Source organism: Oreochromis niloticus, linkage group LG3, assembly GCF_001858045.2.
Source record: "Oreochromis niloticus isolate F11D_XX linkage group LG3, O_niloticus_UMD_NMBU, whole genome shotgun sequence".
Taxonomy (NCBI): domain Eukaryota; kingdom Metazoa; phylum Chordata; class Actinopteri; order Cichliformes; family Cichlidae; genus Oreochromis; species Oreochromis niloticus.
Genome location: NC_031967.2, coordinates 2677036 through 2692212, shown reverse-complemented (window position 1 = coordinate 2692212; position 15177 = coordinate 2677036). Strand labels below are relative to the sequence as shown.

The following is a 15177-nucleotide window of genomic DNA, read 5'->3' as shown; positions in this document are numbered from 1 at the left end:
ATCATTTCATATTTTATTAAATGAGTTTATGACTTCTTGAATTTATATATATGGCTGTGTGGTGTCTGTTAAAGACATAACCATACAACATGTTTTCAACCATGTATAAAAACAAGGGTGAACAGTACAAAACTAATAATTAGGAAAATACAGTGTTATAAATGAAAGTGATTAATAATCTCCATATTCAAGATGGTGCAGCTGATGGCAGCCTGAATACTGCTCAATGATACTTTTCCTGCTTGTGTTTATCTGTTCAGTTTTCAACTCTTCCTTCCTGTTCATATATACATCAAGTTATCAGGTTATCAGGTTGTTTTTTAAATAAAACTTTCCCCGGTCTTTCACCCATCTGGAGAATTTTGCAATGCTATTAGTTGGAGGAGCAGCTCGTCAAACTCCTTCCGATCGGACATCCTTCTTTCAATTCACCCAGCGAATGTTCAGCTCTGTGCCTCAATGAAATCTGGCTGGGTGAACATGTCCCCAACAGCTCACTGTATCTACCAGGCTTTCAACTGCAATACTCAGTGCAATCATTTCCATATAAACTGTTTCCATATAGGCTTCAACCTACAAATAGGTTTCCAGCCAAATTCCAAAACTGAACCCAAGGAGATCTCATAAAATGAGTGCTCTTGGTTAGCTTTCATCTGGTATGGCTAAAACCTCTATTAGCCTCTATTATAATAGAAGATCAATAGAAGATCAACTCACATGGGTTAAAATACAAACTGCCAGTGAGTTCACTGTAAAATAAAATCATCCAGTGATGAGCTAATGATGAAACTGAGTGTCTCTCTCACAGTTTAATAAGTGACTGAAGAGGAACTAGTGGGTTCAAGGTATAAACCACTTTAACCCTTAAGAACCCACAGTGACACAGGTGTCACCGCCCCTTTACACATTGAGGATAGTTTCTGTTAATGTTTCAAAATTGACTCTCCCATAGTTTTTATGACGGTAAAACATGGGTCTGGGCTCTTAAGGGTTAAAATCTTTCATGATTTTCTACTGAGGTCACTTCAGTTTTACAGGTTAGATCTTTTCCTGTAATACTCAGGACTCAAAGTACCAATAAAAGCAATTTGATTTGTTAGGGTGATTTGCCTTCCTCCTAAAATGTTTTATTGTGCATTAACAAAAAAACAAAAAACAAAAAAAACACTGACTCTTAACTCATCTAAAATAGACTTCATGAGACTATAGCATGTTCTGACCTTATAACTCTTGCAATCCCAGCATCTGACAATGGTTCAAAGAGCTTCTATAAACATCACTATTTGTGGCGTGCAACTTTCTCCAGACTGACAGCAAAAAAAAGCAGGGCTGGACTGGGACAATCAGCCCGGGCATTTTGACTAGAGACCGGCCCAACAGGTATCATAGCAAAAGCCATAAAGCCTCTGAATGAAAACAAACGCTGTTGTGACAGTGATGTACACTGTCTTGTTGGTATATATGTATCAATCTAATAACCTTAAACCTACGTCATCCTTCATATTCTGGTATTGTAAACAGTACTTAGGTTGTTTAATATTTCCACTAACTAATAGGGTTGCCAACTCCCAGCAAAAAAATAGGGAACCACCAAACGAGAGACGGGACTTGCGACAGAAAAGCCGATCAGCTGATCATTGATCAGTTTCATGATTGAAGTAACAACAGGAGGGGGAGGGGGAGAGAAGAAGAGGCAGAATAACAGAATAACTCCGGCTTTGTGTCTTTTTTTCATTCTAGCTGAAGTACGGGACAAATTGCGTTCCTTTTCACCTCAATACCGAACTCATTGGCTGTAATTTGTCCAGCCAAGAGTCAATCGTGACCAATTGGCCAATCCACCACCTTTCATTGTTTAATTTATTTCACCTTTCATTGTTAATTTTATTGTTTAAAAAAAACAAAAAAAAACAAAAGACATCGGCCCATAAAAACAAAAAATCACTATGTTCACTATGAAAAATCAGCTATGTTGACAAGGTACATAATAGGATCATGGGGAAACTTGAAACCTGGACCTTTTGTAGCCGGTTACCAAGATTATGTGAAGTACCCTCTGAAGAGCTCCTAGATGATGTGAATGCAGCACTACGGACAATTCTTACCGGGGCTATCACCGAGACTAATCAGTTCATCTACACCATGGCAGCAGTGATCAGTGAGATGACTATAAGATGAACAGCTACAAGTAGCAGTACCCACCATGGAGAAAGAGACTAGAGGCCAAGATCAAGGTAGCAAAACTAATGGATTAGCAAAAAGGTGCCAAAGAAGTACAGCAAGCTGTCCATACCTGAGGCCTTGAAGACTCACAGCCTTGGACAGCTGTTTAAAGAGGTATACGCAGAGAAATAGACGGCAGGAGAAGAAACCAGCTGTTCTTCACAGAACCATCTAAAATATACTCTCAGTAAGGAACAATACGAGAACAGCACCACCCAGGATAGAGATGGAGCAACTCTGGAAGAGCACATAGGAGAAGGATGCAAACCATAATAACAATGCTCAGTCCCTATTGAATCTGAGAGCAGACCACAACAAACTCTCTGAACAGGATCCAGTAACCATCATAGTGGCAGATATCCATCTGGTATTCAATGAGAGACACAGACACAGAATGGCTAGCCAAAGGCCAAAGAGTCCTGATCCCCAAGGAACCCCAGAAAGAACCGGTCCCATCCAACTACCGGCCAATAACCTGCCTCAGTACCACGTGGAAGTTCCTGTCAGGCATCATAGTGGTTAGGAAAAACAGGCACATGGCACATGGGGAAGAGAAAGAAATTGGCAGGAATATCAGAGAACCGAAACACCAGCTACTGATAGACAGAGCAAGACTGAAAGACCAGACTGACCAACCTGTGCGCTGCCTGGATTGATTACAAGAAGGCCTATGACTTGATGCCCCACACCTGGATCCTGGAATGGCTGGAATTGTACAAGATCAACAGGACCCTAAGAGCCTTCATCAGGGACTCAATCGGGATGTGGCGTACAACACTAGAGGCCAACTTCAAGCCCATAGCACAGGTTGCCATCAAGTGCAGAAGCTATCAAGGAGATGCCCTGTCCCCACTGCTCAGTGAGATCACTGACAAGAGTGGCTATGGATACCGACTATGGAATGGAACAATCCTCTGACATCAAGCTGTATGCCAAGAGTGAACAAGACATCGATCACACGAGTACATCAGGACAACTGTGTGCTCAGTGAATGCCTCAAGCAGCAGAAACCCAATAAAGAGGAGCAAGAGGAGTTGTACTTTAGTTTAAAAGAACTGAGTTACTGCCACCAATGCACTAAGAACTACGTGAAAAGATAAACAGGCATAAGTGGAATAATGTTACGAGTGTATTGTTGATCTGCTAAATGGGGAGTTAAGTTTCTGTGCTACCCTCTGTTTTGTGATAATTTGTTTACGACGTCAGTGGTGTGTTCTGTAATGTTATGTACCAAATTGCACCACTAGAGGGTGGTGTCATAAAAAAGTGGAGGAAAATGCGGTCAAAAAAATAGTTAAGATGGCGAACTGATAAACACGCATGTAACACCCTGCTACATTCAAATATCTACGTTTATGTGCTGCGTTCATTAAAAAGGCACTTGTTCCTTGCTGAGGACTTGTTTCATTATAAACCACCATTACAGACTAGAAGACAGCAAATAGGCACTAATTATGGCAGCACAGGAACAAGCTCTAAGCACAAGATCCACAGAGGCTGAGGTCTACCACAACAGGCAAGAGTTTACCAAAGTGGTAGCAGGCAGTATAAAGATTCCCCTGAGACAATCCAGCACATAACAGCAGAGTGCAAGATGCACAGAAACATCTGTGCCGAGTATGTCCCGGAAGTCTCACGGTTAAAATGAGAGACGCCCCCTAGGGTGGTGGAAAATGACCGAGCTAAGATCCTGTGGGACTTCCAGATACAGATGGACAACATGGTGATTGCCAACCAATTGGATATACTAGTGGTGGACAAGAAGGAACTGTAGTGATAGACGCAGTGATACCGATTGACAGCAATGTCAGGAAGAAGGAACACAAGAAGCCTGAGAAGTATCAAGGGCTCAGAGAAGAGCTAAAGAAGATATGAGGGTGAAGGTAAACAGCGTCCCAATGGTAATCAGAGCACTTGGGGCAGTGACCCTCAAGCTAGACGGCTCTAGCTGGCTCCAGCAGATCCCAGGAACAACTTCAGAGATCTCTGTCCAGAAGAGCGCAGTCCTAGGAACAGGTGTGATACTGTGCCGGACCCTCAAGCTCCCAGGCCTCTGGTAGAGGACCCGAGCTTGAAGGATAAAATACCGCCCGCAGGGGTGAGCTGGGAATTTTGTTTATAGCCAGCCACTGTTTACCTATTAGCAATGTGACTGTGCATCAAGGTTTCACCAGGACCTTTACCAAAGCTGTCTAGCCTCTAGTACCTGTTAATGGCTATTGTGTAATGACCATATGAGCTACACCTGACCCAGACTGGCATTCTCAGGTCCAAATCTCAGAGTTTGCTGAATGGAACAATAGACAGGTGAGCCTTACTCCCAAGTGGAATTCTTACAGGAGGGGAAACGTCATTGACAATGCAGTGATGATGTGATATTAAAAAATAGCCATTAACATGCGAGTTATTCTAGTAGTTCTATAAGAAGATAGAATAACTACGTATATAGTATAAGAATAGTAAACTATTCTGATTCAGCTCTACTTTGATCACATCATAGATAAACAACTTCATCACTGATACAGCATTTTCATATTCACTAACACTCACGTTTACTTGTAGTGTTAACCAATCATCTGTCAAGAAAGTACTTACTGTAACTTGACTTGCATCATAACACTGAAAATTTGGAAAAACAAAGTGTGATAGTTGTGACAGTCTCTAGTAACGCTCTTGAAATGTGGAATTTCCAAGTATTTCAATGAATGTTCAAAACTGGTGAGCAATCACCAATTTTATATATTATATATATATATAATTAGTTAAAGGTGGTTTGACAGCATTAAATTGGAATTGATAAACTCACCTATTGGGAAGTTTTCCTCATACGCTGACAGAGTTCCCTTCAGACTCACAGCATCTCCAGACAAACCATGCACTGCTAAAAACATAAAGAGACAAGTGCAGAATTGATCCTTAACGAAAATGTTATGTTTTTACATTTTACCATTATACAATCATCTGTTAATAATCTGTGAAAGTTAAAGCATAATTACAGACGTGCAAATGACATCTAAAATACAGAAGACCTTTACAGTTGGATTCATCTGTTTGGTCAGTCACGCAAAATTAATTTGTTAAACTTCATATTTAACTAACAGTATTTAATGAACAATTGAAGTTGTTTGCTCAAAGTAATTAAATGTTTAGCTGTCGATTAATATTGTGAAATAGCTAACAACTGTTTATTTAATAAAATGCCTCAGTAAACAGATGAAACTATTAGCTTGAAGTTTGCATAATAAGTCTCGAAATAACAGAATATAACTAAATACAATACTCAGTTACTAAATTACTCTACAAATATGCAGTGACTCTTTTCAATAATACATCTGAGAGGGGATTCATATTTTTATTGGTTGCTTTGGTCAGGAATTTTGCACACAAAACGTTTAAAATGTGGTGTTTTGTTCTACATGTAGCTACCTAATAGTTCATTCAAGTAAACCTGCAAATCCTGCAAATGAAACATTAGTTGAATAATCAACTAGCCAACAGAACCTTAGCACCACTCTTCTAGCACTATTTTAAACAACTTTTGGTGGGAAAATGTAATCAGTGGAATCACAGTGAAAATAATCACTGAATGCAGTTGGACACAAAATGTCTGTGTAGGTTCTCAGTCATCCAGGTCCTGGTTATCTAAGGAGGAAGGGAAAGTGACTGGACTTCTTTAAGTTTCCTGAAGAAATGGTGAAGATGTATTTAAGTGGAACAACACTGTCATTCCTTATGTATCAGGTAGAAACTCATCAAACCTCTGCTCATAATGACCCACAGCCTTTTTCACACCTTGGCTCATGTGACGAGGCACATGACCAGTAGTGAAGGTTTAAATACCTGGGGCTCTACCATTTAGTTTTAGAAGTGAAGATGCTTCTGGGATGAGAGGTTGAAACGCTTCATGTGACTGGACTCTTAAACTTAAACAGGAAACTTAAACAAGTCCAGTCACTTTTCTTTCCAAGCTCGTTGGATTGGACACAAATTCCTTAAAAATAAATGTACATAAACCAACAGTAAAATCCTGAATTTATATGTTAATGTGTGACTTGCTGCAATTTCATGATGTCATGAACAATTAGTCACAGAAGGTAATTTTCTTCATTGGAACCACTTTTACTTCTAAATATAACATTTTTTAGTGACAATGATTATCTGAACTTAACTTTAACAAAGAACTTTTAACAGAATACGATGTTAGACAGATAGTTTTACTTAAGTCACACAGCTGGTTTATGCACAAGACGGTTTAAAACTGATAATTTGCTTATATAAACAGAAAATTGCTAAAGTTTCAGGCTTTCACACAATTACTGTAAAAAAAAAAACAATATAAAACGCATCTGCTACTTTGTAGTGAACAGCAGCATGAGAAGGATCTCACTCATTACCCATTCCGCTCGACCGGTGTAGTATCTCCGTCATATGCCGGTACTGCTGGACGTCAGTGGAAAGCTGTCTCCGGTACTTGTGGCTCCAAGAATCCCGCTCCGACCGGGCTAACATTTCCAAGGCAGCTGCGCAACGTCCTCTGCGACCAGTCAGCAGCACAGCATCACATGCCTGTGCACGATGCACCTGGTAAACTCCCAGTGAGGGACACGGGAGGTCTGGCTCGCTTTTCCTTTTCAAAGTAAAGGTCTTCAAAAGTTTGTCTTAGTGAGCCTGTAAGCCAATACGAACGAGTCCGAGTTAAGCTCCCCTTCAGTCCGCATTAACATACTACTACTAATAATAAATCCTTCTGATTTTACTGTAGAACTTTGTGCAAATGTTAGGCGTCTTTTGTGTATGTGTTTGTCGTGTGTGTTATGGGTAATACAATAAACAGCATGTCGACCTTGATGTAAGCAAAGAGGGAGATCTTTGTTTCATTGTTTGCTTACTTCCCTTTTGTCATATTGTTATTATTTACATTTATACATATATCACATATACACATTTAAAACCTTTTTAACTTAATGTCACATATAACCTAATTAACGGTATATTATATTATTACATTTTTCAATCAATATTAAGGTCAACATCTAACAAAGTATACTGATTATATCTAAGCAGCATTTATTATGAAGTTAAATGTGGATCATTTCCTGTGTTGGTTCGGTGAACTTGACACTGACGTACATAGTAGTGAAACTATCGCTTTATTTCAGTTTTTCTTTTTATTATAAATGCTGCCACTTGTTTATCTGCACACCAATAACCAGAACAATTCAGTTAGTTTTCTGTGATTGAACATGGAAAGTTTGTACAGTTTTTCCTTCAAATTAAATAGCGTAAACTTCACGTTAATAATCACCCAGTGAGCAGCTGAGTCACATGATATTATTAGATCGCTCTTTGCTTTGTCCCTACCTCTACCCCAAAGGATATGCATTTTTTGCAGATGAACACATTTGTTCCAAACATTTTCCATCAACTTTTTCTCTCTGTTTGCTTGCACGTGGGTTTGACTTGAGTGAGTTTTTTTCCTCATTAATATCCCAGGAAAAGACTCAGCACTTCCTTTCCTCCAGTCAGTTCCTCTGTCAGCTCAGAATTGCAGCCAACTAGCAGCAGTGTTGTAGAAACACAAGAACTGTCACAGTCATGAAATCCCGAGACATAAAGTGATACACATTCTGCAAGTCTTGCAAATGTACTGCCATATAATACTTCAGTTCTTTTTATTGTACACACTAGTAGTCAGATAAAGTACTATGTCAGCAACATGCGACCCTTAAATTCTCTTTTATGGTAAACGGACTAGTTGTTACTCTACTCAAGCACTCAAAGCACCTTATGCAGCTAGTTTCATTCACACACAAGCAAACTTTCTAAGTGCTGTCCAACATTCATACTACAATGAATGGAACACATCTGCAGCAACCTGGGTTGAGGATCTTGCCTGGAACTGACCCACCAACCTTCCAATTAGCAGATCAGCTGCTCTGCCTCCTGAGCCGCAGCTACCTCACAGACAGGTGGACAGATTTTGACTGGTATTTCTTTATTAAATGCCACTTAAAACAAGGATGAGTTAAAAATGACAGCAAAATGATAGATGAATAAAATTAAAGGTGACCACATAATACGCTTAGTTAAATATGAACTTTTCAGTAAATTGAAAGCACAGCTAAAGTGACTCCATAGTGACAAATGGACAAAAATAACTTACAAAAGAGTTTTTTAAAGAATGACAGCAAAAAGACAGCCTGCTACCAATACACAAAGATGAACAAGAATTCACACAAATGATCACTTTTTAAAGACTCAGAATCAGAATACTTTATTAATCTCATAGGAAATGATTTTGTCACAGTTGCTCCAAGACAGCAAGAACAGTAACTAATCAAACTAAATTAAATACAATATATTACAAAGTTACAAAATATAACTAAATTGTTCTAATCAATACAGATAGCTCTAACCATTGTCCCAGTATATTATTCAAATTAAATACACATGAATGACACTGAGGTGCCCTTCTGTTGTTTATTATCTCTGTAGAGGATGTGCAGATAATAACAGTGTGCAGCTATTGCAGTTTGTACTTGTGCTTTGAATGGGGAAATTGTTCAGTGAGACAGCCACAGGCAGAAATGACTTCCTGTGTCATTTAGTGGTGCATTAAGGTAATCTCTGTTACAATCAGGTGTGTGGGAACAGAGAGAGGACCGAAATGCAAGAATTGGCTGGCTGGCTTGGAACCGATGCGGTCTTTTATTACAGGAACCAAGTGAACTGAACATGATTGAAATAAGCAGGAACGGAGACAAACTGAGCGCTTAAATGGGCAGGATAATGAGAAAATTGGAAACGGGTGGGAAAACAGCTGGAATAAATCTAAGTAATGAAACAGAGGAAGTTAAACTACAGATAATGCACACAGAAGAAAAGTCAATCACAAAAAAGCAGGAAACAGACACGGGAAACTAAACAGTGACAAAAAGTCCAAAACCAAATCACTGGATCAACCACCCAGGTACCACGACAATCTCTGTCTCTCACTGAACCTGCTCCTGTGACTGGCCAGCACCTCATGCAGTGGGTGGAAGGTATTGTCCACCAGTGTCCTGATCTGGACAACATCTGCCTCTCCAACACCATCTAACTCTGTTCTCCTTCTCTAATGGAAGCCTTTTTTCCACCCAGACCTGGAACATCCCTGAGACATCCCCTGTGTTCACCCTTATTCTCTTCCTGCAGTTCAAGCACAATAAAGACTGTTAATCTCTCAGTGACTCTCTTTGTGGATCCAACTTTGCTATGCAGCCACACAGCCATGACACACACATATATGTATCCCTGCTACCATCTTGCACCTGGGGTCAGGCTGGGGTCTTGCCTATTGTGGCAGAGCCCAGCCTCTATGGAGCTTGTGCTTAGAGCTAGTTCCTGTGCTGCCATGATTAGTGAAAAAATTATTATTCCACTTATTCCTATTAATCTTTTCATGTAGTTCTTAGTGCACTGGTGGCAGTAAATCAGTGCTGTTCAACTAAAGTACAATAAGTGATAGCATTTCTCCAATTTTCTTTTAACAAGCACAACTATTATGGCACAATGCAGTCTTTGTACCAGAAGGCTTGTACTTGACACGTGGCAGTCTCCTGGCAGCGGAGCCATTGTGAGTGTGGTGCAGCCTAACAGTGTTAGAGATCTTTTCAGTCACGGGGAGACAGCGAGCTAGATGAGTGGCATTCCAAATCTTTCCATCAGTCAGCAAGAAGGCATTTGAGCCTTTGGTTTTTGTTACTGTTACAGGAGGAGTAACTCTGGGGTGTCCTTTAGCAACGTGATGTGGTTTCCCTATCCTCACTCTCTCTCCTGGTAGAAATTTCTGCATGATGCTTATGATCAGCATAATGCTGCATTTTAAACTGATATTTCTTCACTGAGTGACGTGCAAAGTCATCCAGTGGAGACACAGTAGAAGGCAAAGGGAGGATTTCCAGTTTAGTACACATCTTCCTGCCAGACAGGAGGGAGGACGCGATGAAACCGTTCAATTGCTCAGTTTGCAGCTGGGTAGTAGACAGATGTTCTGCTGATGTTCTGGCTACCAGGCGTTATTTTTGACATCCCTGGTCTAAATGTTAGGTGTGGTGTTCAAGCTGGTACAGCTTTAGTTGTGTACTGCACATACTGCAAGGTAGGTCTGGGGACGCGTACGTGCTTGATCATGTATCTCACAGCAGAAAACTCATTCTCAGTACTCATCTACATTCACTCCTCACTTCAATCTGACAACTCATCAAAGCAGTTTGTACTTTTGTCACTCACAGCTCCAGATTGTTCACTTTCCTGAATACTATCCAGCACTGCATTAATCTTTACAATCAAATTACTTCCACATTTTTTAAAGTATATACGAAAGAGTGAATACAGTAAGTCGCTGTCAGAGGTTTACTTGCAACAAATATAAATACATATTTTCAGTCTTGTGTCACAGCTGCTCATCCAAATTTCCCTTTCAAGTATCCCAGGGACTACTGGAAACAGATCTGGTGACTGAGCAGGCCGTTGGAGTACAGTGTTGTCTATTATTGGTGAGTCAGTGCAAAATGTAGCCTTAGTTTCCTGTTGTAGCCGAGCGACATGGCCCCCAGTGTTGTCTTCTGTTGGTGCCCATTTGCTTAAAGGTCAAATGTGCTGTGCTTTCATAGATGCTCTTCTGTGTGGTTGTTATTTGTAATGAGTGGTTGTTTGAGTTACTGTTGGCTTTCTATCAGCTCAGAGTAGTCTGGCCATTCTCCTCAAACATCAACACATTTTCAACCAGGAAACTGCTACTCACTGGATATTTTGCCATTTCAGGCCTTTCCTTGTAAACCTTGGGGATGGTTGTTTAGGAAAATCCCAGTACAACAATGTACTTACACGAGCCCGTCTGACATCATGTGATGTGAGAAGCCAATCTCAGGTCAGTAATTCATATAGGCATGTAGACATGGTCAAGACAGCCTATTGAAGTTCAAACAGAGCGTCAGGTAGAAAGGTGAGTGGCATGGTTGTTTGTCTGAGTGTTTCAGAAACTGCTGATCTACGTTCCCACTCTGTCACAGTCCCTGTTTTGTGTTTTGGGGGATGTTTTCAGTTTTCTTTAGCTTGTATTTTTGATCATTTTTGTTTGCCCACCTGTAGCAACGTGTGGTTTGCAATCTCAGTCTAGGAATATGCTCTAGATGTGCAAAGGTCTGCATGGGCTAGCAACTAGCGGTGAATTCACTGTGTTCTCCAATAGTCCAGAACGCAGCACCTTCATCCTGTATTTGTTCTTATTGCTCCCACTGCAGACACATTTGGACGATGGGTGGACTGAACATTGTCTCATGCAGTGGCGGTCCTAGCCTGTTTGGCGCCCTGGGCGAACACTCCCTCTGGCGCCCCCCCCCCCCCCCCCCCCCCCCACACACACACACAACATGTTAAGGATTGTACATTAACATAAAACTGTTGTCCACACACACATATGAAGAGAGAGAGAGAGTATGCATTGTATGCAAACGGATACCAAACAGCCATCATAATTCGTCATACAATGAGAACAGGACAAATCAACAACTGACAATGACTAATTAATATTAAAATCTGTAACATAATGTATTGTTTGGAGTTTAGTCTGTTACTGTTACTATTTTTACCATTTCTTCTTGGAGCAACTGTAACCCACATTATTTCGTTAGGGATTAATGAAGTATTCTGATTCTGACTGTTTCAGGATGACCTGCCATTATCCAATCACACATCTGCTTACCTGTATCATTTGTTCGTTTCTTCTCGTCTTCTTTTCTCTTTTTTCTAAACTGAGCACCTGATGGCTTTGAACTTTTCTTGTCCATCTTCCATTGGTTTTAATTTTGCACTCCAGTATGAACACCCATGCCCCAACCCGAGGATCACCACAACATAACCTAACAGACCTACACCTTAGTTCACAGATTCACTTTGTCTAGGGTGTATTTCTGGGATTTCACACAACCCAGAATTCAAATCATGAATACATAATGGGCTTGGATTTACAACATTATGAATGAAATGTGCTCTATTTGGAAGCAGCAGGTCTCCCTCCCCTTTCGACGGGTTATGTGTGAGACTTTAAATCCTCAAACTGTAAATTATAAATTTTAAATTGTTATTGATCCCTTTACCCCGAGTCCTAAAGCGTATATTTATTTTCTTACTCTACTATATTTATTGTTCATTTATTTGCACTGCTGTAACTGGAGCCTCGTCGTCTCGTCTCTCTATATACTGGACTGTATGTAGCGGAGATGACAATAAAGTTTACTTTGACTTCAGCAGCGAGCAGGCGCACCGAGGGCTCTCGCGCTCACTTTTCGTGTATAGAATTTCGAAAAAACATCGGTGCAAATTATAAGTTTGTATCATAATGTCCGGTGTTTTCGTATTTGTTTTGTTTTTATTTAGTTTTATTTTGCGAGTTGGTTATTAGACGCTGCTCCAGCCCGCCAGAGAATCCCCCGCCACCCCGCCCTCTCTTCCCTGTGCCACAAGCAGCAGGCGCACCTCGCAAACGGAGGGCGCCCTTACTCCCAGCAAATGGGCGATAGAAAACCGATCGGTGCCTATGACATTCCCAATATGCGCTGGCTGCCGTCAGGGCAGCATGAGTACGAGCATTTTTTTTTTTTTTTTTTGCCTTTGCCCGTGATGCCGCCCCCATCACGATGCCGCCCCGGGCAACCGCCCGTGTCGCCCGTATCTAAAACCGCTACTGGTCTCATGGTTTGTAGTGATCCATTTTGGTTCACTTGTAGTTCACTTGGGTTTTTCTCTCATTTCAAACTCATCAACTGTTTCAGATCAGAGTAAACAAACTATTTATGTGAAAATTCCCCTGTTTTCTGATTTCATACTTTCGTACTCGTGTAGTATCTTTTTGTTTTCAGTCAGGTTTATCAATCTCTGTTTTTTCCTGCTTTCCTTGTGTTTCTGTTTCTGGTTCAGTCTCATTTCTGTGTTTGTTTACTTTTCTGTCTTCTCAGTCAGTCATGTGTTCATGTTTTGTTTATCTCCTGTCACTGTGTCACATGTCCTAGTCCAGGTCTCAGTGTTTGTTACTACTCGTTTTGTTTAGACAGTCCCTCGTCTCGTGTTTGTTGTGTTTAGTTTTGCTTCCCCTTGTCTTGTTATTCTGATTCCATTCAGCTGTGTTCCCCGGTGTTTGGGGAGGAACTTTCCTAGTGTGCATTTATTCTACGAGACTCCGTTGAGTCTTTGTTGCATCATCCTGTGTTGTTTTGTCCTCACTTACAGTTTGTGTTCCCTTAAGATTAGTTGAAGTTTGGTTTCCTAGTTTTTTGTGCTGTCTTTTAGTTTGAACTCTTTTTTGAACGTAGATGATATTAAGGGTGTGCAGCTACTGCATTGCATTTGGGTAATCTCAGTACCTCACTGAACATGCCTCTGTGACTGGCCAGCATGTCATGGAGTGGGTGGGAGGAATCATCTAGCATTGTTCTCGTCTTGGACAACGTCCACCTCTCGTAACTGTAACTCTCTCTACTTGGGCCTCCAACACTCTTCCCTTTACCGTCTGCAGTTAGTTCAAATTGCTGCTGCACGCCTTCTAACAGGTACTAGAAAGTAAGATCACATCACCCCAGTTCTAGCTAATTTACACTGGCTCCCTGTCAAATACTGTATAGACTCAAAAATTCTCTTGCTTACTTTTAAAATTTTAAACAATTTGGCACCCAGTTATCTGACTGAACTCCTCCGCGTGTACAACCGCAGGAGAGCACTAAGTTCTTCTTGCCAGATGCTCTTAGAACAACCTAGATCGCGGCTGAAGTCCAGAGGTGATCGGGCTTTTGTAATTGCAGCACCTACACTTATATATAACCTCCCGTAGTTCTGAGTCTATTCATTCCTTTAAATTGCATCTTAAAACTCACTTTTTTACTTTGGCTTTTGAATCAAATTAGTTTAATCATCCTCAGGCCTGTTTCATGTCTGTCACCTTTGATTTTTGTTGCTGTGTTTGTTTGTTAACTTTTTTCCTGTGCATTGCCTTTTAATGTCACGCTGATTTTTGCTGATTGTTAAGCACTTTGATCAGCCCTGTTGTTTTAAAATGTGCTATATAAATAAATAAACCTTAAACCTCTCGTACACCACCTTTAGAGAGTGCAGCTCCACCCCCAAAATGTTACTGGCCTTGCAGATCAGTTTATTGAGTCTGTTGGCATCCCAACCCTCAACTACAGCATGCAACACCATAGAGGATGGCACTGGCTGCAACAAATGCATAGAAAATCCTGAGCATTGTCTGACAGATGTTCAAAGATCACAGCTGCCTCAGGAAATAGAGACAGCTCTGACCCTTCCTGTAGTGTGAAGTAGTATTTTTTTTTAACCCAGTCCAGTTTATTGTCAGTGTGTACTCGGAGGTATTTATTATCCTTCACTGTGTCCACTTTGACCCCCTGAATTAAAACAGGTGTCACAGGTTTCCTGGTCCTCTTAAGATCCACAATCATTTCCTTGGTGTCTGTCACACTGAGCTGCAGATGATTCTGTGTGCACCACATTATATGACTCCATCTCTTTACCCTGACCGATGCAACTAACCATCACAGAGTCAGCAGGAAACTTCTGAAGATGGCAGGACTCTGTGCAGTGGCTGAAGTCTGTGGTGTAGAAAGTGAATAGGAAAGGGCGGTTCCTTGTGGTGCCCCTGTGTTGCTGATAGTTTTTAAACCAAAGTTTTTCTTTATCTAAATAACGCACTAGCATATCCTGTCCTTTTACCACGTCACTCTAGTTATACTGTCTGTAATGCATTTATTATCAGTTTAACGCTACCTTAACTCTAACTCTTTGCTTCTCTCTCTTACTTCTTTACTGTAATTTTAAAACTATCCATCACTCCTTTAGATATTGTTTTTACAGTTAGGTCCATATGTATTTGGACACTCACACAAGTTGTTGTTTTTAAAC

The 15177-nt window shown here is 40.6% G+C and overlaps 1 protein-coding gene across 5 annotated transcripts in view; it reads right to left on the bottom strand.

Moving 5' to 3' along the window:
* The window catches only part of sh3tc1 (SH3 domain and tetratricopeptide repeats 1), a 68315-nt gene that overhangs the window by 20950 nt on the left and 32188 nt on the right, over positions 1 to 15177 (bottom strand). For 2 of the 5 annotated variants that reach the window (XM_019348849.2, XM_019348877.2), the window contains exons 1-2: positions 6618 to 6946; positions 5030 to 5104 (exon numbers count right to left, since the gene is read on the bottom strand). The exons of 2 other annotated variants lie outside the window; for them this stretch is intronic. In XM_019348849.2, coding sequence (XP_019204394.1) covers positions 5030 to 5104; positions 6618 to 6732 — 190 coding nt within the window. In that variant the 5' untranslated portion in view covers positions 6733 to 6946. Of the gene's footprint in view, positions 1 to 4818; positions 4843 to 5029; positions 5105 to 6617; positions 6948 to 15177 lie in introns of those variants that run through there. One more of the 5 variants, XM_025899742.1, reaches the window with a different exon arrangement.